We start from the raw sequence: 27770 nt of genomic DNA on the forward strand, positions 1-27770 counted from the left end.
ATATTAAACCAGGTTTTGAATGAAATTTATTTTGTTAAAAAATAAGAGAAATAGAGACCAAGAACTGTTACTTCAAATCTATTTTAATACATCTTCAAGGACAAAATAAACAGGTGTGGATCAAAAATAATTTGAAAAAAATCTGCATAAGGTGTAAGTATAGATTGCACATTACTATGGAAATGCTTCATTTTCTTTCCTGTTATAAAGTGCATTATGCCAGAACTGTAAGACGATATAGAGCCAAATACAAAAGTTTCAAAATCCTATCCTGAATGTGTTAGAAAGTGTTTATCTGACTAGGAAGGCCATATTGTAATGGTGTCAGAAAAGATCTCAAAAACACTACTGTGCAGGTGTGAATCCATAACTGCTACTTTTAAAAAACTATAATCTTTACCACAAATTACGGCTTTTCAGTAAATGTTTTCCCTTATTCTTCCATCCAGATATCAAACAGGATGATGCATCAGCCAGTTTTAGCCATTATTATTGAATTTGGCTGGGAAGAAAGAAGTAGTTAAATTCATCACAGTGATTGTTATTAAATGAAATTCCAAACAATACAAAATAACATACATGGAAAACAGCCAAAATTAAAGGAAATTTATATTAAAATGTTCCTATTAAGCAGTGTGTCTCCCAGTAGATTAAAGAGCTTTTTCATAAAAGCCTGAACTTATTCACATTTAACTCAATGACAGCACATGTAGAGTTTAATAGGAGTAGAAATTTTATTTAAAATATCTATGCTGTGAAATGAAATGCAGGATATTATTTTTATGGTAACAGATTAAGTCATGGGATAATGTTACATCATGCTCACTGACAACATCACTGGGTTTTCTGATGAATCCTTGAAAGCAAGGACAAGCCATGTGGATCTAATGGATACTTAATGGAAAAATGGAAAATAAAAAGATTAGGTGGAAAGTAATCCTGTGAAAATTACGCTATCAAAGCTATTGTCTCCAATATGCCAAATACTCAGTTTAGAGTTGGTTATTTAATCCAGTTATTCAGCACACCAAGTGGCTCGTTAGTCACTGTGGACTTTGCCTATAAATCAACCAAAGTTTAAATATAGTGGATACCTCCCAGCACAAATGCACGGGGGAAGATGGGGCCAAGAAAAGGAACAGCTCTAGATCATTCAGAAGGCAAATGTCACAGGGTTAAGCCATGTGAAAACAAAACTTAATTACTGTATCTCCAAGCATCTTTATGCTTAAAGTACCTCATATGAATGAGGCACACTTCACAATGCTTGTGATAATTAGCACTTAGCAAGTACCTTTCAGAAGTGCTTTGCAAACATTAAATAAGGTTAGAAATCTCATTGGTCTTTCACCAGAACAGCTATAACTATGACGGGCAGAGCTTCTTCCTCAATTCAGATCAAGGACTGCAGGGCTTGACCCAGGGAACTCCAAAAGGCAGTGTTGAAGAGGTATTATGTATTACTAATTTTAATTTTACAGATTGCAAAACCAGCAGCAGCAAGATTAAACTATTTGTCAAAGATGGACAAAGGAGTTAAAACAGAAGTAAGGATTCACAGCTTTGTGATCTTTTTTGTTGGTTTTTTTTAGAGAAAAAAGGTATTTGCTTGTGCATTAAGCCAGACTCTATAATGGACTGAGGCATGGCAAGACTGCACCAGAGCTGGATGGTGTAAGAATTCTGCCTTACTAGCAGCAAAACATCCCTAAACAGTTGCATTTAGTGCTTTGCACTGGTACTTTTAAAAGTGTTTCTTGACACAAATGGCTTTAAACATTATCTGCTATTTGACATTGAGTGACATGAGACAAAGGGGATGAGTATGGCACAACATCCTCCTCACAAGTTTTCCTTTTTTCCGCATTTCTAATGCTCAGTGTCATTGTTTTGTACCCTTGAAGTTACCATGTCAGAAAAGGGTTGGTTTTACACACTGCATAATAGCATCACTGAGGATGGGATGCCATTTCCACAGCCCGTGGGAATGATACAAAAATATTGTTATAGCTCTCTGAAACATATATAAAAAAAGGAACATCTACGTGGAGAATTTCGCAGTTAGGGAATAACTCTGCCTCTAGAATGGTCTTTTTCTTCTACAAGAGGTAGGCCTTTTTTGAGAGCTCTTGATGCATAACCATTACAAATTAGAAGATCCACAAAGAAGTCCAAGTACATTCTTTAAGATTCTGAGACCTCTCCACAGCTTCTGCATGTCCCAACCCTGGCTGCCGCGTGTCATCCCCTTCTATAAATAGGCATTACATTTTGCTGAGGAAGGTCAAAATGTGTGAGTGGTGTAAATACTGCAGCAGTCATCATTGAGTCATGCATTGATTTATTCTTGGAAACCTATGAGCTGTGGAAGCAAGTGCCTTACAGAGCCACAAGTCCCGAGTTCCTCAACAGAGTACCACAGTAGAACTTGGGAAATTTCAATCACAGGACTAGCGGGAAGAAAGGTCCCAGGTTCAAGGAGAAAACGCAGCTGTCTCAGCTCCACTCTCCTCATGTGTTTTGTACCCTCAGGACTCTTTTCCTTCTACCTTCACTCACTCCTTTTCCTACTGCATAAAAGGAAGGCCACACACCTGACAGTCTTCAGCCTGTTAGTACACAGAATAGTTCAAAGAATTATTAAACAGGTCAGCTTTCTCCAGTTTGGCCCCTTTACAGATGTTATCTCAGTTACTAGAATAGGCTTTGTGATAAATACATTTTACATTTTAGCTGCTCTCCATTCATTTTAGTAGGCTATCAAAAATATTATATAAAAATTATACAATTGTGTTTGTCTTGCTTTGTGCAGTCAAAAATACCCATCTAACTTTGCTGTATTTTATAAACTGAAAATCTTTATAATTCAACCAATTTCAGTGCATGGTATCTGTTCTAGTAGTGCCATCCCAGATACACAGATATTTTAACATTTGAGGAAAAATTCCAAGCTTCACAATTCTAAAGTTACCCAATAATTACTGCAAAAGCCTTGATACTGGTTTCAGCAAGGAGAAATACTATATAGGTGTAAAGTACTTTCAAATACTAACATGGATCAATTGAAAAAAATTATTTCCCTATTTTGTTAGAAATATTTTTTTTTACTTTTTTGATGATGGACACCAAGGAGATTTTACACTGAATTTACTGAGAACTTAAATAAAATGTTACAATACAGAATATATGGGGCTTTTTCTATTTAATTCCTAGAAGAATTTGTTTGTTTTAAATAGCATTTCCATTTCAAGAGGAAGCAGTAAGGAACAGATGAACGCCGAGTTGTGCTTCTCATCACTGAAGTTCTTCATTTGTTTAAAACAGCTGGATCATCGACTCTCTTGATTTCCCAACTCCAACCCATTTAACTAGGGAGGAAAACACATCTGTTAGAACAATTACTGAGAGTAAATACTATAATCAATGAACTGGAATAATTTTCACCTTTCATCATGCTTCACTACAGACTGACCCATTTTAGGAAGGAAGTTTCATTGTCAAAAATCCCTCTACTCCAGCTGCACTACTGGACTAAAAGTGCAGTATACTGAAGTTTGAAAGCATGAAATAATGATACCATAAACACAAAGCATTGCAGATGGAAGGCCTAATAGAAAGTCAGGAATGTTTGTTGCAGGTTTAAGTGCAATTGTTTTGAGTGACAGGATATTTAGCTACATCCCTGCAGAGAGGAAGCCAGAGCTGTGCCAGACTCTGAAATCTGCATGATGTAGAACAGGAGATAGTGATGCCTACATACTGTAATATGTTTAAATGTAAGCCTCTAACTATAAACATTATCCAGTGTGAGCAGCCACCCCAAATTACACACTGTAGCTGTTCCACTGCAGTTTTATTGTCCATGGTTGCTACAGAATTGACTGTGGATAGGTCACCTTTAGCCATCAAACCTAGCAAGGCATCCTGACTTTGCACAGCAAACCAGAGGAATAAAGGTAAGGGGAGCTGTATTTACACATCCCTTGTGTGTCCTTGACCACACACAGGCCATTCTCTGAGTTTCAGTCTCTGCTATCAGATGTTTCCTGATCCGTGACCGATACAGGAATTGCCGTGGTTGTAACCAGCCTGTACTGCACTGATGTGACCTTTGAGGTGCTTTATGGAAAACAAAAGCACACATGCCAGCTGTCTGTGCTTGTTACTGTGGAAATTCTCTCGCAGACTCTACCATTCATGCCACACCTAACTCTTGGCACATCTACAGCTCTAGCAGTTAGATTTGAAGAAAACTGGCTGGCTTGACCTTTGCAGATCGATGTTAAGATTCTCATTTTTCCAAAGTGGAAGAACTGGGCTAAGCAATCTTGTACTTGTTATGCAACACAATTCCTTGTATGAGTAAGAATGGAAAAAAAAAAACAAAACAAAGACATCTAAGTTCAAACAGAGATGCAGTGCAGGATGCAAAGAGAAAGGGGGGAGATGAGGACATCAGCCTAACTACATACTAAAGTATGGTGCACAGACCCCTAAGTTTTCACAGACAGAAGGTGGCTGTTTGCCAAGAACAACACATGTTTATCTTTTCTCTGGTTAAATACTTGCCAGCAGCATCTTGGAGCTCTCTGCAGCACTGCAGACCTGCCTGCTGTAAACCACCCTGTATGGCTTCTTGGCAAGCTGTCATTTACCCCCATCAGTCCAACCACTGGTACTTTCATTCCCTCCTGCCCAAATAAAGTCACTTCCAAGTACCAAATTGAGCACTTTCACAGAGCTGTGTCTGTCTGCTGTGGCATCCTCATATGGACATCTAGAAAGAAATGTACCTGGCACGCCAACGTGGTTTTCCACACAGCGGATGTAATTCTGGGCCTTGGGTGGGAGGTCCTCCCATTTTCGTGCTCCAGTTGTGTCAGTTTTCCACCCAGGCATTGTTTCATACTCTACTTCTACCTTCTGTAGTATCTCCTGGTTAGCTGTGGAATTACAATTTTTGTCACAGTTGATTTTAGCTGTTCTGCCTTAAGAGAACAGACCTATGGCTCTTGACCAATAAAGTCTTATGACAACAATTAAAATCTGATATATGAGGAAATAGTATTTTTACTGGTTTATTCAATCATTTACTTCTTTATTCTTAATTGAGGTTAAATTCTGATATTTAGGAAGATAAATCTGATTCAAGAGGATCTAGGAATACAGTTTCCTCTTCCAAAAACTGTAGAAAGTACTCTATGCTGTCAACATGGAGTCAACAACAACATTACAGTTTTGTTTTTGAGGAAATTAGATTTTTTGAGGTTTACAGTACTTCCACTTTTTGGTTCAGATTTGCACAGAATAAAACAGTAGACAAGGCATTACTGTCTCAGAGAGTTTCATCTTTACAGAACAAGGTTAAATCAGTCTTGTGAAAACCTCTGATGTCTACAAGCTTTTCCCCACTGGAATGCTCATTGTGTCCACAGCCAGGAACCACCAAGAGTGGTGGGAAAGCTGGCTGCTGCCAGTCCACCCTGTGCCTCTGGAATCCCCCATAGCTCAACAGAACAAACCCCTTTTCTTGGCAGAGACTGTTACACATATCTTGAAAACATCATTAACGTAAAAAAAATATGTATCATTACATCTAAAAAGTGAATCATTATTGGGGGGGAAATATATATTTTTATTAACCACAGTGTTGTTGCTGTTAATAAAGCTTAATAAAGCTATCCAGAAGCAGCTTTATTCTGCTTGTTTCCATCTCATTTTCGTACAGCTTTTATTTCAATTTTGCTTCATTAAATGCTATTGCCAATGATACACAGTCACTGACTCAAGTCTTGCTGACTTTCAGATCCCTAATTTTGCCAATAAAAAATCTAATGGCACAACACAGAGGCCCTAACACAAGATTTGATTTGTTCTGTAGTTCTTGCCATTGTACACAGATGCAAGGTAAATGGAAAATGCCAATGTAATGGTATGGCAATCTTTATACAGAGACTGCAGCTCCATAAATTGCCATAGAATGTCTAGTGAAAAAGAAATCAAGTCTGATTTTAAAAAGCAAAATTGGCTTAACAGGCAGGAAAGATAAAAATGAACATAGAGGTTTAACTTACCTGGAAAATATGGAATTCTTTTTCCACCCAATTTGTAAGCAACACCGATTTTAATTTCATCAAGGACATCAAGAATATCCAGTTTTGTTAATGCCAAACTGCACAAAAAACATCAATTAGTTACACACATGATGAATCTCCTTTTCAATAGTTTCCTTCTATTTTTTCCCCCTCAAGCTCAAGCAGCCCAGCCAGCAGAAATACACAAATGTATTAAACGATTGTTAACTGAATTCACACCTCTGGGAGGAATACTTGACTGAGATACCACTTTTTCTGAGATACCAGACATTTCCAAATGCTTGGCTGCTCACACAGGTTCAGCACAGTGCATGAAAATGCACTCTGACTGTGGAAAGGGGCAACTGCTGGGCCTGGTTTGGATGGGTATGACACGTGACATCACTGACAGTGACTATTTCTGTCATTCCTACTGATTCACAACAACTGTCTGACAGATTTATTGACTGATTACACTCTTGTAACAGAACAAGCATAGTTTGGTTACTAAAACCACATGTGCAGTTCATTAGGAAGGATCCCATCCTGCCTTTCAGTCCCTGGGCTGTGCTGTCAGTTTAATGAACCTGATTAATTTTGTGAATGAACACATCAGGAGACAAAAATGGAACCTCAAGAAGACACTGTAGTATTCACTGATCTGAATAGAACTGCATTTTAAAACCAGTAAAATTCTCCAAAACAATATTCTAGATGTTGCCTGGCAAAAATCTGAGCAGCTAAGGATTTAGACAGACATGTGCATAATAGTCCAGGCTATATGTGCTCAGTAAGTACATGATGAAAGGATTAAGTGAAGAGACTTTTTGAGAAAGAAGCACCATAGAGCCAGTTCTTCAACTTTTTAAAATCTCCCCATGTTTTTTAGCTATCACAATTATCAGAGAGGATATAGTTTTGTTGATAGGAGTGCAGTAATTGTACAGAGCTGAAATGGAAGGAAACCTAATGCCTTCTTAAAATTTTCCACATAAAATAGAGCTGCATAAGTTAAAGCAAAATATAAATCCAAATTAAAAAAACCCCAAAGCTAAAAACACCTTTTAATAAATTAATGAACAAGACCATCGTTCCTTTGTAACATTAGTAGCATAAACGGTATTAAATTATGTCTCAGTCTGTAATATATTAAAATGCTCAGGGTCACAAGTTTGCATATATTGACAAGTTTGCCTGAATGCATCAACCAAGGAAGCCACTTGGTCTCAAAGAAAACAAAACTTAGCCCATTAAAAGGAGAATTTATAACACAATATTTCACTGGCAAGACATCTTTGTAAATAAATGAACCTGTTGAAACTGGAATGAAAGCTGTGCCAGTTGCTGTACCCTTGTATCACTCCATTAATTTCACTTATCAAGGCAGTGGGTCCAAATGATGCAGAATTGGTCCTACAAGTAGGATCCATTAGAGTGAACCAAACCTCAAACCCAACAGGTTTTAGACCATGGCACAAGTCAGTATGAAAGCACTGGATCAAAAATACTAGAGTAAACCATTAGAAAACCAATATATTGATCCTATATACACTGGCCATCTGATGAAAGCAATGTGAAAACATGTACCAAAAAAATCACAGCTATCATGTTGTAAAATCACTTAATTTGAAAAAAAAAAAAAAAAGAAAAAGTCAAAGGAGTTAGATTATTATTAGCATTAAGACAATTTTCAGTTGCCCACTTTGCATTATTGTATTGCTTAAAATGTGACACTTTACTGGACTTATATTAATGTTACCTACATATTTATTCTGCGAAGCACAAAATTATCACTTCCAAATGTAGCGCAAAATCTGTGATGCTTACGCAGTGAATCCGTTGATCATATGAGCATATTTCAAAATGACAAGATCTAACCAGCCACAGCGTCTCTTTCTGCCTGTAGTCACTCCCCATTCATGGCCACGGGACTGTAAAAGATCTCCAATTTCCTAGAATAAGACAGAGAGAATGCTGATGGTGCTTCACTGAAAAATGGCTTGAAAACAAATACAAACAAATACAAATGAATAACAAGAAAAATACAGTTGTTCCAATTTGAAAGCTATTTTTCAGGTAAAAAAATTACTAGGAGAGGACTAAGGCAGATAACAAATTCCCTTGTGCACAGGATTTTTGTATTGCAATCACTAGCATTTCAAATCATGCATTTAATACGACTTTTGTGTTCCAAGGAGAGACTTTTCTCACTTCTTCATCCAACAGGAAGATTTTCTTGACAATTCAATCCATTATAAAATTTTGTTTGCATTTACTTTTTCATCTGGTCTTTTGACATCTTTTGGTTTTGGGGACAAGATTGTAAATGCTTGGGACAAGACCAGTGCTTGTACAACGTCTAGGTCAAAACACCTAGGGCTCCTTGCTTCTATCACAGTGTGAGACTGCCAGCTGTTCCATTCAGACTGGCAGTGGCTATACTGTGGTAAAAATAAAGAAGGAAGAAACTTTATGTTCGTGATTCAGAAACCCAAAGGACACCATCAACTCATCTGAGCCATTAGAGAAAGGATTTCAGTGACTAAATCCTTAAATTAGATTTGGAACACTGCTCTAGAGATTCCTGCATGCATAGCTCATAATCAATATCCTGAGCTTTCTAGTTTCTTGATAATGAAAATACAGCAGGCAGTTTAAAATAACCAAAATCTCTCCCCTTCTTTTTATTGACCCATTTGTGCATGACTGGCTGACATACACACCACATTTATTCTATAAATCACACAGAACACAGGCTATTAAGCACAGAAGTTGTTCTTGTAATTTAAGCACTTCTGGGATGCACTGACAGTTCCAGTCCACAACAAACTCTCACCACTGAAACACACCTAATGATGTTACATAAGATGATGACATCTGTTTTCTCACTGATCATTACTACAGAAGTGTGGTCACTGCAATGTAACATCATCACACTTGTATTTCTCTCCTCTCATGATGAACACCTTAAGTTCACAATGTGATTCTCCTCTCTTCATGGCTGTGATTGCTCAGCATTATTATCACCGTGCTTATTTATCAGCAGCATAACCCTTACCCCACTGCACTGACTGTTACTTGTTGCCAGCTGTGAACACCCCATTTTGTAACACTGAACCTACATTGATCTGCTCGGTGGGGAAGGCGCCGATGCCCACGCGGGTGGTGTAAGCCTTCACCACGCCGTACACATCCCCCACGTGCTGCGGAGGAACGCCCAGCCCGGTGCACACACCGCCCACGGTGCAGTTCGAGGAGGTCACAAAGGGATACGTGCCTGCCAGGAAAACACAGCAGCACAGCCCTCTGTCAGCAATGGTAAGAAACAAAGACTGTTTATTATCAGTTCAAAGAAGGTTTTCGCTTCTATGTTTGGCTTTAAAGCTAAACTGGAACAGCAGCCAAAGAGGGAGGCAAATTCTTTTTATTTGTGTCATTCATCCTTTACAACTTTCACTGAGGATTGCACACAAGGGAGAAATTCAAAAGCATCTCAATACTACCTCCATTAGGCACAGGATCTATTATATGATGCTTCTGCTGTGTAAAGCTTTTTTTCCAATGTTCTGTGTATCCCAGAAATTATTTCCATTACGTTCATGGAAAGCCTGGTGTAAAGGTCACAGTCTGGCATTCCCAATGCTCTGCACAAGTGGCTGTGAGTATTTGCCACAAATTGTCTAAGTCTTAAGAGGTTACTTATGATCTCTACACAGTGACTCGGGGCTGGAGAATCTCTTCAGTCCTTAATTTTTTCTTCATTGATTTAATTAGACTTTTGTTAAGAAAGCAGAGCAGAGACCAGTTGTAGTGGCAAGACTTAGAAGTTGCTGCACCAGTTTAATCCTCCTCCCATGGCAGAGGAATTACCTAAATTGCACTGCAATGAGTACCTGGATTGTTTGGCAATGTGCATACACATTTAAAAGCAATCAAGACAAGAATATCTGCAGTGAAATTTCAGCTGCACTGGAATAAACTTCAGTAAAAATCAATATTTAAACCCTAAGCACTAATCCTGTTAATGATACAATTTCTGTTTTAATGATCTTTACTTCTGGGAGATCTGTTCCTATTAAGGAAAGACTATTTCGTTTCTTTATTTTCCTGCTGTTTGCAAAGTCAATATAAACACAAATCAAAATAAAAATTGATCTCTTAGGAGTTAAGCTGAATTTAGAATGTAACTTACCAAAGTCAATATCAAGTAATGCTGCATTGGCTCCTTCAACGAGGATCTTCTTTGGGGAGCCATGAAGAGCTTCATACATAAAATACACACCATCTCGAACCATGGGTCTTATTTTTTCGGCATATCCCTGCAAATTGAGTACAAATGTCAGCTTCCCCAGACAATAGCTGGAAGCAGGGAACACTGTGTTCACTTTTGAAAGACAAAACATACAGATAAGTCTAAGCTTCCAGCCTCAATAACTGTGTTTTCCTGAAAGATACAACCATTAGTTTATACTCCTTTCAATCTACTGAACCACTCATATAAGAAAACATGCTGACTTATGGCATTAGAATGCCATACTTTCTGCGTCATTTCTGTTCACAGAGATGTGGTATGCCGACTGAATTTTGTTGCTATAGTCTTTAGATAGTGTGTCTATAGTCTAGCCACACTGAGAATGGGACTTAGAACTAGTCCAAGCACCAAAAGAAAAACACATCAGTCCTTTTGAACATTAAAAAATATTCTCAGGGTGTCAGCTCTAAAAAAATGTAAGAAAAAACTTGGGAAAGGTAAGAGATATTTTTAACATCCGCTTTTCCTACATATTCCTGAAAGCTGTTTTACCAATGGCTCTTCTGGATTTATTTGTAAAAAGACAATTAAAAAAAAAATACCAGGATCTTGAAATATGCTTCCACAAACAATTCTTCAGTAAGCAAAGAAGTCCTACTGACACACTGGTCTAATTGAAGTCATCACCCTGCATTCTCTTGACTACTTTGATACAACAGACATTTTAAACAGCATTTAAAAAAGTAAAATATTATAGGAGAATTAAATCCTCCACAGAGCTTACATTAATGCCTACAGCAAGAGAACATTTTACTACAAAGCATAGTAACTGTTTGTTAGAAGCTTTTATAATAATGAACATATGCATTTTTCATCTAAATTAGCTCAATAAGTGGTATGTCTAGTACACTTCATTTTTTTATCTTCTAAAATTAAAATAAATATTTCAAGTGATAAATCCTTACCTTTAGCTTTTTCAATTGTCCTTCTGTATCAATTTCCAATGTGGGAAACATTGACTTGTACTGTTGTGCCAGGTTTTTAAATCTGTAAAGAATTGAAATTGTATCTATGAGGAACATAGTCACAGAATCACAGACCCTTTGGCAAGAACTCAATTTCTATTATGCACAGTGTATACTGAAAGCTATAAGGAGAAAATACTCAGGACTCTGACACCTCAACCAGTGCATTTCCCAGTGTTCAAAATTACATTTTAAATGATGAAAAACCCTGTGATGTACAGGAAATACACACACATACACATTCTTTCCAGTTTTCTTCTCCTTCTAGACAATTTATATACAAAAATCAGGCACATATTTAAAAACATCTCCTTAAAAGCAAATCTGTCAGGCAAAATATATCACTATTTAACACAATATTTACAAATGAAAATAGTTGTACCTTGAAGAAAATTCATCAAAGTCAGAGAGGAGGTCACAAATCCGAAGGCCTGTTCGTGCAGCTTTGGAAGAATATGTTGGTCCAATCCCCTTTTTTGTTGTGCCAATACTAAGTAAAAAGAAACACCCCCCTCAGTATGTATAAATACATGCAAAAATACACTTTATGCCAAATAATTTTGTCAAAGCTCTTCAGTATACCACATACCGGGCAGGATGTCTGAGACATAAAAAGATATTAAAGTCCTATAATAATAAATATATTGTACCTTTCAGGCTTTGCATAAGTATTGCTAATATTTGTGGTATTCAGTAAAGCATGAGGCCTTGAGTCTGGCTGACAGTTTGTTCACTAACATAAGTAGGAACAGAACAGAAGCACAGAATTATTAACATCAACAAGGCTCTTCAGAGACACACAGCATTTCTGTTTTCCAAAATTACACTGATTTTCTAAATTTGCATAACTATTAATGAAATGAGGGTGTTGAAAATATTTACTTTTTGCCTTCTTGTGCTTGACGTTGCACTTCCTGGAGCCCATCTACTGCCTGGTGAAAGTCAAACACTGCAGTGGAAAATCAAATGGATATAGTGAGAGAACAAAGGAGAAAAATATTCTTTAAATCACAGACATCCATAATTTCAAGACAAAGTGCCTCTGCTGTCATTGACAGTGCACAGGCCTCCTCAGGTGAAAACAGAGGGAGTATTCCCTAAACATTGTGAAAACATGTAAAACATCACTCTTCAGTGGACACAGATTCCATTATCATGCTTCAGATTACACAACATAATAAGAAGCTGTGTTAGATCAAATACATAGCTGCTCTGTGGAATAATAATTTAATTTAGCCTCATGAGCAAAGCAATAATTTGTGAGGGTTCTTTCCCCTTCACTCTTCACTTACCTATATGTGCTCTATCTGATATAATCAGTCTTTTCTCCCAATCTTTCAAGCCTGTCAAAAGATGAAGAAAAGTAGGATTTCAGCTGTGCTGATTGGTTGAGCTTTGACATTGGCTTTCACTTTTTCTATCTTTTTGCTAGTTTATATGGCCTCTTGTTAAGATAACTGTAGACAAAATGGATAAACCACAAGACAATATCAAATAGAAACAATGTTTCTATTAAGAAACTTCTCATTTTTGACTTATCAGCTTTCTCATTTTGGTATGGACAAAGATACCTCTTAAATGCCAGATTGCTGTGGCTTACACAAAATTCTTTAAATAAATATTCTTGTTTAACTTGCTACACTATACATCACTTAAACTCCATTTGTGCCTCAGAAAACAGAGAATATCTATATAGAAACAATCTAAGAAGTAGAGGATCTTGGAAGGTCATAAGGTCTAAAGGTTTGCTCAAAGCAGAACCAACTAAGTTTATATTTGGGCACAGAAATTTTGGGTTAAATCATCCCTATTTGAGGTCACAGGAAGCTTAGCACATACTTTAGCATTTATTTTCTTTTGAATGTGGCATCAAATGCCATAAAACTCCATGAAACCCATGAAAAGACTGCTTTTGAAAATATGTCTAAAGACTACCGCACATTTCAACATTTTAGATACTGTTTCCTCATTTAAAAACCAGAATGTTATTACTGCACTGAATACTTATGGTCAGAAAACAGCTTACAAAAACCCTCAACCTGGCTGCCAATATAAAGGTAGGTTAAAAATTACTTGATACAAACCTTTCTTTTCATTCTTTTCAGCTTCTTCAAACAGGCCTGGTAAATGTATAACCACTCCATTACCTTTGGGAACATAAATGATTTATTTTAAAACAAGGAATAAACCATATATTTTTAGTTTATAAGGCCTGTAAACACTTGCTGTCTAAAATATTATTTAAGAAGTAAAACTAGAGTTCACACAAAGTGATCTTGAGAATTTTTTTGATAAATCCTGATTTGGGGTAAGCAGCTGCTGGGCTGCTAAACTCAGGAAAGCCAGAGCTGGTTTGTTTCAGGCGTGAACGCCAGGCTGCTGCACAGCCAGCTGAGGTAAGCGGATTCTTGTCTTTGTTCATGGTGGACTTTGACCTGCAACTTCAACCTCAATTGTTCACAGGGAAAAGCTCAGAGAAGTCCCTGGCCTTACCACAATGACAAGACTGTGTATATAATATTTAAATCTCCTTCAATATTGAGGTCTTTCTTTTAAACTCAGTTCCAAACTAGTGCTGTGATACATTAACAATGCCTTCCCCCTGCTTTTGAGCTACAAAATAGAACCCACGAGCGATAAAGAGCAGTGCTGGCGAGACATGGAGGATTAGTTATGCAGTGGGCTGGAAACAGCTGCTGCCTCCTTCTTGGGAATGTCAGAAATATATGCAAGAGCCTGTCTCAGCCTAAATTTAGCATAACTCAAGTTATAGTCATTACTAATTGACAAGGGAGTAAATAGGAAAGCAAGACAACACACTATATTTAGCTGAGAGAAAAAATATGTTTAATAGATTCTAGTTATCCATTTGGAAATTATTAAATGGAACAAAACTGAAACTCTATGACTCACTAGAACTTACACTCATATCTTGAACAGTCTGTACATCATTTCTCTCAGAAAGAATCAAAACTTTGGACAAGAGGCTTAAATTTGCCTTCCATTTAAATATGACTTTAATGTCCAGTGAATGCTGCAAATTTTTTTGTGATGCCATCTGCACCAAGTATCTTTATAGCAAAATACGACATCACCCTAAACAGCTGGTGATGTGAACAAAAAGGGGACTGGATGATGGCCTTCTAAGTAGAGCCCTGCATTTTGGGGCCTATTTCTGGAAGTCAGTAAAGAGCTGTGAGAGATAATTCTTATTATTTATTTAGCTAAGTCCTGGCACTTGTGCACTTAAAGAATAGCACATATATTTCTTAAAGTATAAAAAGAGAGTGCAAGTAGAGGGTGGGGTCCAAATTTTACCATAAAGTATAAAAAGGAACATGATAAGATGTTCTTGCTTTCAGTTTTCTAACAGTGGAAACTAAACTGACACTGAAAGTAGAGTAACTCTTCATGTTAAAGCAGCAGTGAAATAAAAGTCAAACAGCTAAAGCAAATCTGACTGAGAGTCATATTTTTCTTTCCTTGTTACTGCAAAGTACAGTTCCAGCTATCCACTACACAATGTTTTTTTATAATAATTTATAAAATGTCTTACCAATAAAAGAAATTGCCTTTGGATTAATGATGCCACTAGGAAATAGGTGAAAATCATATTCTTTCCCATCAACAACCACAGTATGGCCTGCATTATTCCCACCCTGCAAGAGAAAGAAGCATGTGAAGAATAATGGTTCAAACTCTAAGCAGATGATTTGGCAATAGCATCTCTTTTTATTTATACATGCCTTTGGTCACTTTGGTCACTACAACATGTTTCTTAACATGTTGTAGCATTGTAAAAAGGGCTCAGACAGGACAGTGAGGGAGTTAAAGGAGTTCAGCAGGACTGTAGAATTATGAAGCAGAAGGATACCATGAAATCAAGGCAGGGCTGGGCCAGAGCAGGCATTAATACAGGAGTGGTGGCATAAGCTAGGCAAGAACTGAAGCTTTCTGGGAAAAGAAACTGGAATTAACTGCCACCCTTGGAGTCCTGTCTCTGACATGCCTACACAAGCCCATCCTTTTTAGGCATCTTCTGTACATGGACATTTCCTTGAGTTTAAGCCCAGTATTTCCCTTTGAATGGAAGCTCTTCCCACCTACCCAACCACAAACAACTATTGCTTCTCTTGGTGCAGTTACCACCACCACCACTTTATGGAGTCTGCAACAATTCATGACTTACACAACTACCTACCAGCACCAAGAATAGGAGCTGGTATTTTCCTTACTAAACTGCTTTTCCACAAACTCTTTTAAAGGAGAATGATGTGGCAACACAGAAATTTGGGAAGAAGTGAGCAAATCAAGGTCATGAATTGATTTGGCCTGAAATATTAAGAATTAAAGGTCCAGTCTTCTCAGCAGGCTTAGTGTTTTTTCCTGCTGTATCTTAATGTAGGTTTGTCTCCTACTGATAAGATTGAAACCTGACTACTCACGTGCTGTGGTGCTACAGGCCTTCAGTTTTCCCGAATGATTACAAGTCTTTGTGGGTTTGACACGAGAACTGGATGATTTAAACTGTCTAGAAAGAGGGCATCTACTGGAAGGGGAACTGAGACTGCTACTGGTAATTTGCAGAAAATAAAGATTGTTGGCTGAATGAGTAGAGTTACATGAAAATGCTGAGAAAGAACAGTCATTTATGAAAATGAATACTAGAACACACTTTAATCCAGAGTTTAATTTATTCTTCATTTACTCATTTGCCTGTTTGTAAGTAAAACACAGGAAAATGGCAACTCAAAATCCTTTAAAAATGTGGATAAATGCTGAAACACAACATTAAAAAATAAGAACTATGGGTTACAAAAAGAGAATGTTTTTTAAGCAGTGTGATGGAGAACCTTAGGAAATATGTCTGCAAACATGATCAAAATAATTTTTATGCTTTGGAACATTTGAGCTGAACAATTAATTTTAAACAGATAACCTGCTAAGGGAGAGCTGAGAAGTTAGAACAGAAAAAATAGTACATACAGATTTCATTTGACTTAAAAACTGTGGGATCGCTCATCCTTGGAACGGGAAGGATTTCAAAATGTCTTGCTAATGCAGAGTTATAACTTGTCCAGAGAATCCTGGCTATTTTTCTTGCCTCCTAGATATAATAAACCAGTTGTAGGAATCTGGATCTAGTTAAAAGTACTAAATTATCTAGAAGGTTAATTAATCAGGCAGGAGAGTACTTTACATGATATTTAAGAGGTCTGACTGTGGTGGATTGCACTGGTTGAAACACTGGTTTATTTTATTGTCAGAATGAGAAAAAAGCTAGTAACTTCTTCTAGGACACCAAGCTTTCCTCTTCTGCTCACCTATAGACAATGGCAAGATGGAAACTTTAAAATAATTAACTCCATCATTTCATACCAATTTAACCTCTCCTACAAATAACAATTTCCTCTTTTCCTCAGAAAATGGGGAACCAGGCTGCTTCAAAAGTATTTGTTGTCACAATGCTGCAGATATACTCTGCTTTTCTTAATCAACATGGATACAAAAAAATGAAGTCAGGCTTGAGGACTCACAATCTGAGATAATAGCATTCCTAAATTATAGTCAAAGGCATTTTCTTGTACCCTAAAATTTCAGAAGGTGGGATACACTAGTATGAGAATGCTTATGAAAGACAGTTTATGCTTTTGGAAAGTTTCCTGAACAACTGACATCCAGACAAATGTTCTTTCTTTAGCAAATGCTTAAAAAGGGATGCTAATCAAGCAGCTTGTGAAAGTTGGCATACATAAAAAAATGTTGAAGCACAGAAACACCATCAGATATATTTAATGGCCAAGATCTCTGATACAGTTTCAGTCCCACTGGATAGATAATGCACATTAAAAATTCAGTGACAGACCACCTAAACCAGCATTTCTCCAATAAAAAACTAGTACTGACATCTCTGGAACTGCATTTTGCACTGCTCCTGCTGTTCTGTGTTTCCTAAACAAGTGTTTCCCAGGTATATTTTTACATTTTCAACTAACTATACTTTTATAAATATAATTGAAGTGATAGCAGAGCTTTGAATTACCCAAGAGACATGACCACACTTGCAAAACATTACAGTGGTCTGATGAGATATTTTCTGTTTATTATCTGGTCATCTCAGTAATTTCTCATGTTCAGTTACATAGATATTCTAACAGCATACTGGCAGCCTAACAGCTGAGATACTAAAGACATCTACTCCTTTTCTAATTTTACTCCAGTTCTGAGAGCCAATATATGGCTTGTATGAGCCATTTCTTCTCCTAACAAAATATAAGTGAACCTAAAATCTTATATGGGGTTTATTTGAAGACTACACATTTGAAGGTGCAGAGGACTGCCTGGTACACTGCAACTGTGTGAGCTGCCCTCTTTCCCTCAAGTGGTATTTCATGAAAGTGGTGTGAATACTAACACACCGAGTGACAGTGTTCTCTGGACCCCCAGAATGCTTCCTCTTGGACCAGCCCTTGTTTCAAACACAAGAACATCATGAACTTCCATTTAATAGCCAGACTCTGCCATGCAGCACTGAGCCCACCTGAAATTTATTTCTCTTCAACAATTTGCAGTTTCCTAGGTCCCTAGAGATGGTATTTTCTAAAGTTCTTAAAAAATGTCTCTAACAAAGGGAATGTTAAGGCAACAACTTATGATAGATTAATCATCAGTGCCATTTTGGCATGATCTGTATTGTGAAATGATGGTATGCTAGAAGTAAGTTACTGTATAGTCTGGGCATCCCCATTAAACCATTCTGCTGTAGGAAATGCTGTTCCCAGGGAGGCCTCATGAGGGAAGCTGTTCCAGTGGCATCCATATACACTCACACTCTTCCCCTGCTCCAGGCTGTGTCCCTTCCACAGGTGCAGTGGGGTCTGGGGTTTATTTAAATAATTTTTTAAAAATTATTATATTGTACTCAGATAAAAAATTATTTTTCCTGTAAGATTTTAATATATATTTTCTAAAATTTTATAATCCAAGTGTAAAATTACATATTGTCCCAGTACTAGAAGAAGCTAGAGGAACTAAACTATCCCATGCAACATTGTACAGTCTCTTTTCACTACAGCACTTTGTTTAAAAAAAAAAAATCAATTTCCAAGCTTCTTATGTACTGATCTACTTGTGGTGTTGGATTGATGTACTGATGTACATTGATTACTATTCCAGAGTGCTTGAACACCAGCGCTGTATCAATACACTGAACTGAGAAGCTATATTTTACCAGTGTTAACAACTGCAGCTGGCATAAACAGCACCAGGGAACTGATAATTATTATGAACAGGTTGCCAGAGGACAGTCATTTCTTCATCGTAGAACTTACAAAAGCCATGAAGAAACAAACCCACCTCCCAAACTGCTTAAAAGGTGCTGTTTTGGCCTGTATTGTTTTTAAAATCCTCTCTTTATTTTCTGCAGCCAAAACATCGCAAGACAGAGAATTTCTTTTGGGAGCAGCAGTGAGGCTGTTCAGTACCTGCAGCAGGAACTTTATTCTCCCAATTAGCCTAATGATACATGTTTGAACAGGAAGGAAATGTGGCCTATGCTCACAGGTGCTTCTGTCTGCTCTTGCCAGGCAGTTAGTGTGGAGGAGTGTTACCAGATGCTCTCCTGGCTGGCACATCCCTCAATTGCCCAGTGCTCCTCACAATGCCCAAACACAATTTGATTAAATAGATTAATATGAAAAATCATCAGATCACATATAAAAACCTTAAAATGATTGTTTCAAGCTATAACTAGAGTGTGAACAAGAAACAGGTTTATTTTTGATGGGTCTCATAGTGATGAGGTCTCACCCTCTTCCAGTTAACAATAGGGAAATAACAGAAACTGGTTACTGAAGATCTGCAGCCAACACCACCATGGTGTGAGTGACACACCAGCAGCACACAGAGCTCCTTCACTGCTACATGCAGTGAATGTATGAAATGTCACAACTAGGTTTTGAATAAACAAATGAGAAACAAAAACGTTGTTCAAGGAGATATCTGTGCTAGGAAGCACATGGGGCTATCTGAACACAGTTTCAGTAGTGGCTGATATGCCTGAGGCAAACCTCGTGTGTATAAACGGGAATATCAAGTAGGAGTAGAAAGATTGTATTACCTCTCCTTTTGGCAGTCGTGCAACTGCCACTAGAATACTGTGTCCTTGGTACGGGGACAAGATTAGAAGATGATCCCCTCTGGCATTATTATATGAATGTATAATCTATGAATTGAAATACCAGCCACAAACTAGCACGGGAAGCCTTCATCTGAAAACAAATGCTGTGAGTCCTGTCTCTCTCGCTTCAAGATAAGTGTCCCATTAATACAAATTCCATCCATCAATGGAGCAAAACATTTTCTGAAATTCAACTGTATCTGCAGGCCAAATACCTCCCATCAGATTATCAAGCAGGCTACAAAATACTTCTGGTTTTTTACCTGAGTTGAGTAATTTTGTTCAGTTTATTATAGCATTTTTTTATGTGAATAAACAAGAAGGAACATTGTTACATAAACTGTTCATTCTCTTTACAATTTAATTAACAATGGCTATTTCTAACTTACATCAGCAACTGCCTGGAACTAATTTGAATAAATGTAGCTAATAAGTGCTACCAGCATGACTGGCTCTGACATGAACTTTATAATAATATAGATCCATTGACTTTCATGGGATTTCTTGTTACTTACACCACTGCAAATGAGGTTTGAGCATCACTGGTATTAAAAATCCAGTCAGACAAGTGCAATACACTAACTGCTTTGTATCTGTAGACCCTTCAACACAATGTCACTGAATCACCTGTATATGAACACTCCTGCCAATGACTGGAAGTGCTGCACATTCCAGCTGAAAGGCTGTTGCCATAGGTGCTTGTTAGAGTCCCTTACTGGAAGTTCTTTTTCCTATTTTTTTTTTCAGTTTAACTGTTGCCAAGTAACATCCAACTCACTCCCACTCGGATTTCAAGAGGTGGACCATAACTTTTTTTAAAATTTTCTAACTCAGCCCATAGGAAAGAGGTGGGCTGGGAATATTCAGAAGTATCCTTAAGACCACAGGAACTGAGGGAATGATGATTTTTAAAGCTGTGGTGGTGACAAACAACTGGTCTGAGTTGCAAGTTTATCTCCAGACCCCAACCACCCTCAGCCAAATCTAATTTGTTTGGCTCTTCTTTCCCAAGACTGTGTTGCAGTAATGACTTCAAGTACAAACAACTCTGCACAGAACTGCTCTGACTCCTGCCTGTTCAAGTGTGCCCCTTTACTGTCTCAAAGAAAGAGAAAAATCTATAGGATCCCACTGTCCCAACTAAAACAGTGATCTTTCCAAAAACTCCCAAATTCCCATGGGGAGACCTTCTAAAACCTCATGAGATAATTAGTATGATTATAAACACAAACACTCCTGAGAAGAACTGAGCCAAGATTTTTGACCCTTTAAAGAAACATAAAATGATTTGTAGCACAAATAAAACCCCTGAACCTTATATCATATACTGCACCAAAAATGTAGTATTATTTCTTTACTGCAAAAAATGACCCTAACTTATACAGATACCTTGGTCTTCCTAAGCATCTGAAAAATGCAACTGGAAAAGCCAACTCTAATTCAACTGAGGTTTCAAACAACAATCAGTGTAGGCAAACTAGACACTCAAACACTGGTGATTTTATCTCAAACTGAATTCATTGTTTTGTCAAGTCACATAAAAACATGCCACAACAGACCACTATAACAAAATACATATTTACTGCAGCAACAGATGCAAAGAATATATATTCAAGGTGTATTAGTAGAAAATGCTACAGTGGAAAAATATTCTTATGCCAGCAGAATGCTAAAATAAATAAAATCAAACATGAAAAAACCTAGATAAGTCTGCTTGTCTTTAATTCTCTCTGCTGAAGAAGCACAGTCACGTCCCTGTGGGAAGTAATATGATCCAAGGATATGAACATAACTTTTCTTATATCTGTAAACAAGTTAAGAACAGGAATGAAATAGAACAGATATAATTTCAGTTTAATTTTCAGCTGTTTTCTTTTGATGCTTGTAGAGGATAATAAATTCATCAGGCTTTATAAAGGGGATTGAAAAGTAAGCTTGCTTTCTTATGGAGATTTGGAAACTTTAAACCTGACCTTCTCATACAGTATTTATAATCCTGGTGGTCCTGAGATGATCTTGCTGATGCCCAAAGGAAAGGCTAGTTTAAAATAGCAGTGTCACCATGTTGTTCTAAAGCTTAAAATGATATAGTGTGGCATGTAAGTATGTATAAGCATAATGAAAAATAAAATTGGATATAGTACCCTAGAAGCAACAGAATTCTAGCAAATTTTTTGCTACAAAAATTTTTTAAGTTTTAAGGGTAGACTACTTCATTGTAGCTAAAGAAACAACACTTAAATCTTCTCCTGTTTTGAATAGTGAAATAAAACTTACTTGTGTTTTTGCAGGGAATCTTGCAAAAAATGACTTAGAAACCTGTATGAGTGTACATGCAAATGGGATTATCAACCTTCCCAAACATTTCAGAAATCAAAAACAACAGTCCTGCAGTCACTGTACACTCGTGACTTCAAGGTCATCAATCTCTTCACTGAAGATCATCAAGCACTAAATCATTAGGAGATTAAAGCCTTTCCATGCTACTTTATCCTGTAAGGAAAAATTACACTAAATATTACAGTTAAATCTCATTGAAAGGAGAGCAACACATGACACACACAGACAAAAACAGCAGCAAACAAGCTCCTGTAACTCCACATAATCCTCACATAAAACTGCCATAATTTAATCCCTGTTGCAAACAGTTCCAGTAGCCCATGATCAATAGGGACAAGTCACAACAACGTGTGGCTGCTTCCCCTGCCCTGTCAGCAGCAACAGGGGAACAAAGGAAACCTCCCCATCTCGTACCTAAAGCGCCCAGAGAAACTACTGGTCTGGCATTTCTGCCACGCTTGGGTTTTATTATTCAATTGCTTGCCCACAGTATTTTCATTTGCATTCCTCAAAGCACTGTTACTAAAACAGATGACATTTACATTGTATTCATTAAAACACTAACACAAGGAAATAGGGAAACCTACAATATACAACAGTTACTTGTATGGAAGCATTGGGCACATCCCTTCACCCTTGCTTAAATTGTTCCCTAATGTTGCAATGCTTCCTCAAACCCAAAACATTGCCAAGCTTTTCTTTCTAGTAAAACCTTCTCAAACTTGTTAACAACCACTACATAGAGAAAACATGCCACTCCACACCCTTGGTCTATGACCTGGTTAAACCTCTCAGTCCAAGTAACTCTGAACTACTCAACCAAAAAAGACCTTAACAGCCATTTTTTCTGGTACCCTTTTCAACCTCCTCAGCTTTTCTTCACTATTAACATGAACTGTAATTTTTGTCCATGTGCCTCAAAAGATCAGATGATCTTTGAAAATAAAGCAATTCTTAACCTGAAATCATAGACTTGATAGAAGAAATATTTTAAGAAGTGACTGCATATTTCATGCAGAACAGAAACTTTATCATGAGAAGCTTAAGAAATCTAATAACAGCTCTTAATGCAATCACATTCTTACTATTTGGTGTTGCTTCTTACAAGTCACTTCTTAAGGGGATGCAGATAACATCAGCAGATTGTTTCCAGATTTCCAGAAGGCAGAATTGTCACAGGACTGACACGTCCAACATTGTCATGGGCACGCTGGAACAGCAGTGCCAAATGACAGCTTGAAAAATTTCTTAAAAACTGCCTTGGCCTATTCCCTGCTGCTGAATCACTGCCACTGGTGTTGGTGTGAAGGGAAGAAAGGCATGCCTTTGTGTTGCAGCTCGTTTACCATCTATTCAGTAACCATGATGTGACCCGTAACAGGTAGAGGTGATTATCACAGGGCTTCTACATACTTAGTAGCAATAGCGTTCCTGTCTTTCATGTTAGGCTTTTGGAAAATCTTTCCTTTCCTTTGAATTTTTTATCAAATTGTTTATGGGCCATTTTTAGTGAAAAGTTATTATTACAGTGTACCTTACATAGTCTCACCTTAAGGAAACAGCTAGAACTGCATGACAACCAGCTGGCCTCAGTTAACTGAGAACTTATGATGTGTGACTTTTTAGGAACAGCTCTAGTCCAAGCAGGCCCTCTTGGAAGCACACCACCTTGGCCCCTTGGCACTTGGGACAGGTGACTGTTTGATCATACTCCAAAACTGATCTGAGAAATCAGCTAATTAAAACCCTGGTAGTTAACACCAGCCACCAGCTCTAGCTTTGAAGGTAGACATAAAACAAGGTATGGGGTGATGTGTGAAATGTACATCTGGAATGAGAGCTACCACAGATAAAACCACAATCTGAAATCATGTTTTGAACAACACCAAAGATCTCTTCCTATGTTAGATGTATCCAAGAGGCAACATAAAAAGTGAACTCCCATCTTAATTCTCTTAGTTAAAAGCTTTAAACAAATATGCAAAACCTGTTTATTAAAGAAACATCAAAATGAAATATTTACCATTGAAATCTTTGGTTTTACCCTTTCCTAAAAATATATCAGGGATTAAAAGTATTGCATGGCATCATGTGACAGCTCCATGCCCCAGGAAGCCACAATAAGAAAGAAATATTAGCCTCTAGTGTTTTTCTTCTGAAATTCTTTGCTTGCTGAAAGAGCAGTTTACAGGAAAAAAATGTTCTTGATGTTCTCCATTAAACCTACTCAGTTCCTTAACAGCCTGCTGTTATTAGTTTATTTAGAAATACCTCTCCTGCTTCTTTATATGGGTTTGTGTGCCTGTGTATCTGGTATTTTAACGAAAGCAGCCTATGAAGTTTTGTACAGCATCATCCATAAGAGCATTCAGAGATCCCCTTTTTGAAACATCCTCTTTCACAAAGAATGCTGTAAGTATAAAGGTGAAATCAATTGCTTCTGGTGAACTAATATTTCATATTTAAATTATGTCACATATTTCAGTGTCACTGAATGGTGTGTAACTAATTTTGAACTCGGACTGTATAATCTAAGCACTGGTCAACAAATTAAGTCATCATTTCATGTGAAATTCTGAATGCTCAGGAAAATTACAGAGGCTGGGGTTTTAATGCAGAATTTTCTTTTAATATACTTTAAAGCTTCCCTGGTGCCTGTGATGGACTTCTATTGCCATTCACCTGCTTGCCTTTTTTTCTAGTATCCTAGAAAACAGAATTTCATTTCCTCTGCAGCAACTGATGTCAGAGATTATTTTTATGCACCCAACACATTAAAATACTTGAGAAACATTTAATGAAAGTTATTTCCTTTCATGGAAACATTAGGGAATTACTGTTTTTAAAAACCCCATTCAAACTCAAATTTGAAAATCCCTACACAGAATTACATCCTTACAGAGAAAGGAGGGCAGTTGCACCTTTTTAAAAAGGTTAGCTCAAAGAGTATCCTACTAGGATGAAGAATTACTCTAGCTGGGACATGATTTCAGAAGACCTGAAAATCCATTTTTGAGATATTAGTTTTCAAGCTTTCTCTACTTCACTGAGGACTAAACAAGCTGTTCAACATCCTTTCCATCTATGTCTTGGAAAATTGAGTGGACACGGCATCAGGTAATAAATAATGTTGTCAATTACCATATTCTAACAAAAAAGTCTGGTGCAAATTTTTCTGACATTTTCTCTAAAATCTCTAATAAGTCAGTCATGCAGTATTTCTTGTTTAAGAAATTGCTTCTAATACACAAGTGCTAAGGCACTGAAAGTTTTTCTTAGTTTCCAGGAGCAATGCGAAGCAGCAAGGTTCTGGTCCAAACACTGAGCTTTTTCATGGCACTACACAGCATTAATGAAGTTCCCCTCAAACTGATTACACCTGTAAGTTAATGACCTGCCATTATCACACTGAGAGAACTCATCAGTACTGTTCACTTCCTTAAATAGGTGCATACCTTTACTAAACGTTAACAGATTTCTAACAGAGGCAAAAATCATACACCATTATCTACTTGCATGATTGACTTTGAAAATATGAAATATTAAATTATTAAAACGGCACAGTTAAAATTACCAAATGCACAAAACACCCATTGAAGTATTAAAAAAATACAGTCCTCTTTAAAGTTACATAATATTTGCCACTCAAAAGTAAATAATGACTCATATTTTCTTTTTCAAATACTTTATAGTTGGCCTTAATCCTCAAGACATCTCCTTCTAACCAGTGTAGTCTCACCAGTGTAGCTATTGTAGCCTCACACACCATGTATTGGGGAACTCTCTTTTGAAAAGAACCCAGTGCTTTTCTAGCTCCACCTGCCTTCCATCTCTTCTGGTCTCATCAGGCTGCAGGAAGACAATCCAACGTGCCCAGCAGCACCTTAAACCATCTAAGCCATCATCTTTTTGCTAACACACAAACCCTTGTGGCATGCTCACACACACACACACACTCCTGTATCCTTCACAGGGCATCCTGAGGCTGCTCCTGGGGGCCACACTTGCAAAGTAGCTCGCTGGATGGACAGCAGACCTGTCCTGTTCCCCTTCAGGGCACCCCACAAAATTGAACCTGAAAAAGAACCAACATGACTCCTTGCAGTAGTAACAGTAACCCCATGAGAACTTACTGTTTGACAGGGGCCTTTATGAAATGCTCATCCTCAGCTAAAACTTTTAATTTTTTTTTTCCTCAAAGCAATCCCAAGACCTGAGTTTAAATTCCTAGTAACACATTACTGGGGGAGGCAAGGGGGAAATAAATATGAAAGAAAAGGTATGGTCCTGGTAACACATATTCATTAGCTACCTTTTGCAGGGAAACTTCTCCCCAAGGTGATTCAAGATCTTGGGAGTTCAATGTCCCAAATGAAAATACTTCCTCCACCTTCTAAATATTTAACCTGCATGATAACATTTATTTACATAATATACTTAATTAGAAAAACGTCCTTGGATTTATTACCTTGGATTCAAGGATGTCTGTAGCTTTTTAGTAGCTATCATGCATTTTAAAGGGGATAAATTTCATGGTACATACTAGCTAAGCTGGACTAAACTGACTACTTTTTAATGTGCTCACATAGTTTAAAGGGACAACAGACAGAATATTAGCTGTATTGGTCTAATATGTTCATAACTAATGTTTGAAAAAAGTTCTTTAGAAGTTATTACCACTATTGATGCCCCATCTCTGGAGGGGCTCAAGGCTAGGCTGGACAGGGTTTTTAAACAACCTGGTCCAGTGGAGGATGTCCCAGCCCATGGCAGGGGGATTGGAACTGGATGATCTTTAAGGTCCTGCTCAACCAATTCTATTATTCTAGTTGGAATCACCTATATGTCTAATTTCGTTTATATTATGCAAATACATTGTTTTCAGAATCCTTACAATCTATTCAACTCAAAAATACCTATAAACAAAGCCATGCAAGATGTTTCCTGTTTTCATGCAATTCTAAATCCTTCTTTTTACATAAATTGGGTTTCCCCCCCGCTATTTTACTCATGCTCAATTTTAAATATATATTTTTTTAGAATAAACTTCCAGGCGCTTGGCAGGGAACACAGTCCGCCCATCCAAAACAGCCCCTGCAGTGAAACTTTGTCATGCTCCTGAGGTTTATTACGGCCGGCCTTCAGGCCGGCTCATAGCGCTTTTCCGCGGAGCAGCAGCAGCCCGGAGACACCCAGCACAGGCAGGGGAACATCCCCGCAAGCCCTGCCCGCACCCCGGGCCGCGGGGCTCGGCTTCCCGGGGCAGCTCCTGCCCGGGCAGGCGGCCCCGGGCCCCCGCCCGCCGGCACCTCGGGATTCAGTGTCGCTTATCGTGAGGGGTCAGCTATTTATATTTATAGCTCAGGGCTTGTTTCTTTCCGAGTGGCATTTGGAGGCGCAGGCGGGGCGGGCCGGGGGGTGTGTGCGGCACACGGCTGCCCGCCCGGGCACGTTCCCGTCCCGCCGCTGGCTGCGGGAGAGGGACGGGGACTGGGGACAGGGAGCGGGGATGGAGAAGAGCAGCAGGAGCGAGGAGCGGCAGCTGGAAGGAAAGAGCGCTGGAGGGAGGAAAGGCGGAGCAGCAGAGAACAGAGGGGACCCGCACGGGGAGGAGAGCGCCGGGCCGAGAGGAGCTGGGGGAAAGCGGGAGCCGAAGGGAACGCAGGGTGGGGAAGCGCCGAGGGAGTGGCTGAAAGAGTCGGCCCGGCACCCACCTGGCACCGGCACACAATATCCGACTCGGTGGCCAGCAGGTCGACCACCTTGCCCTTGCCTTCGTCCCCCCACTGCGCCCCCAGCACCACCGTCACTTTGTTACCGCCCGGCTCGCTGCGCGCCCGCTTCAGCCCGCCGGCGGCAGGGTGGCCGCTGCGGTCGTTGGACGCCCGGGTGCCCGACAT

General features: G+C 38.3%; 1 protein-coding gene across 1 annotated transcript; it reads right to left on the minus strand.

Moving 5' to 3' along the window:
* Positions 1-62: 62 nt before the first annotated feature.
* On the minus strand, positions 63-27770 carry ADSS1 (adenylosuccinate synthase 1). The gene is made up of 13 exons (XM_053981147.1): positions 27585-27770; positions 14908-15010; positions 13436-13498; positions 12644-12694; positions 12234-12300; positions 11734-11841; positions 11292-11373; positions 10267-10393; positions 9197-9351; positions 7902-8026; positions 6075-6172; positions 4794-4943; positions 63-3368 (listed from the first exon to the last, which is right to left on the minus strand). The coding sequence occupies exons 1-13, from the start codon at positions 27768-27770 to the stop codon at positions 3316-3318; spliced, it is 1368 nt and encodes a 455-aa protein (XP_053837122.1). The 3' UTR covers positions 63-3315.

This window comes from Vidua macroura, chromosome 6, assembly GCF_024509145.1.
Source record: "Vidua macroura isolate BioBank_ID:100142 chromosome 6, ASM2450914v1, whole genome shotgun sequence".
Lineage (NCBI taxonomy): Eukaryota > Metazoa > Chordata > Aves > Passeriformes > Viduidae > Vidua > Vidua macroura.

Coding starts and splice junctions, on each gene's coding strand:
- ADSS1 (XM_053981147.1), bottom strand. CDS start 27,770: ATGTCGGGCACCCGGGCGTCCAACGACCGCAGCGGCCACCCTGCCGCC. Junction 12,301..12,643: donor ATCAGATAGAGCACATATAG/GTAAGTGAAGAG, acceptor TTTCCACTGCAG/TGTTTGACTTTCACCAGGCA. Junction 11,842..12,233: donor CAAGCACAAGAAGGCAAAAA/GTAAATATTTTC, acceptor CTTTTTACTTAG/TATTGGCACAACAAAAAAGG.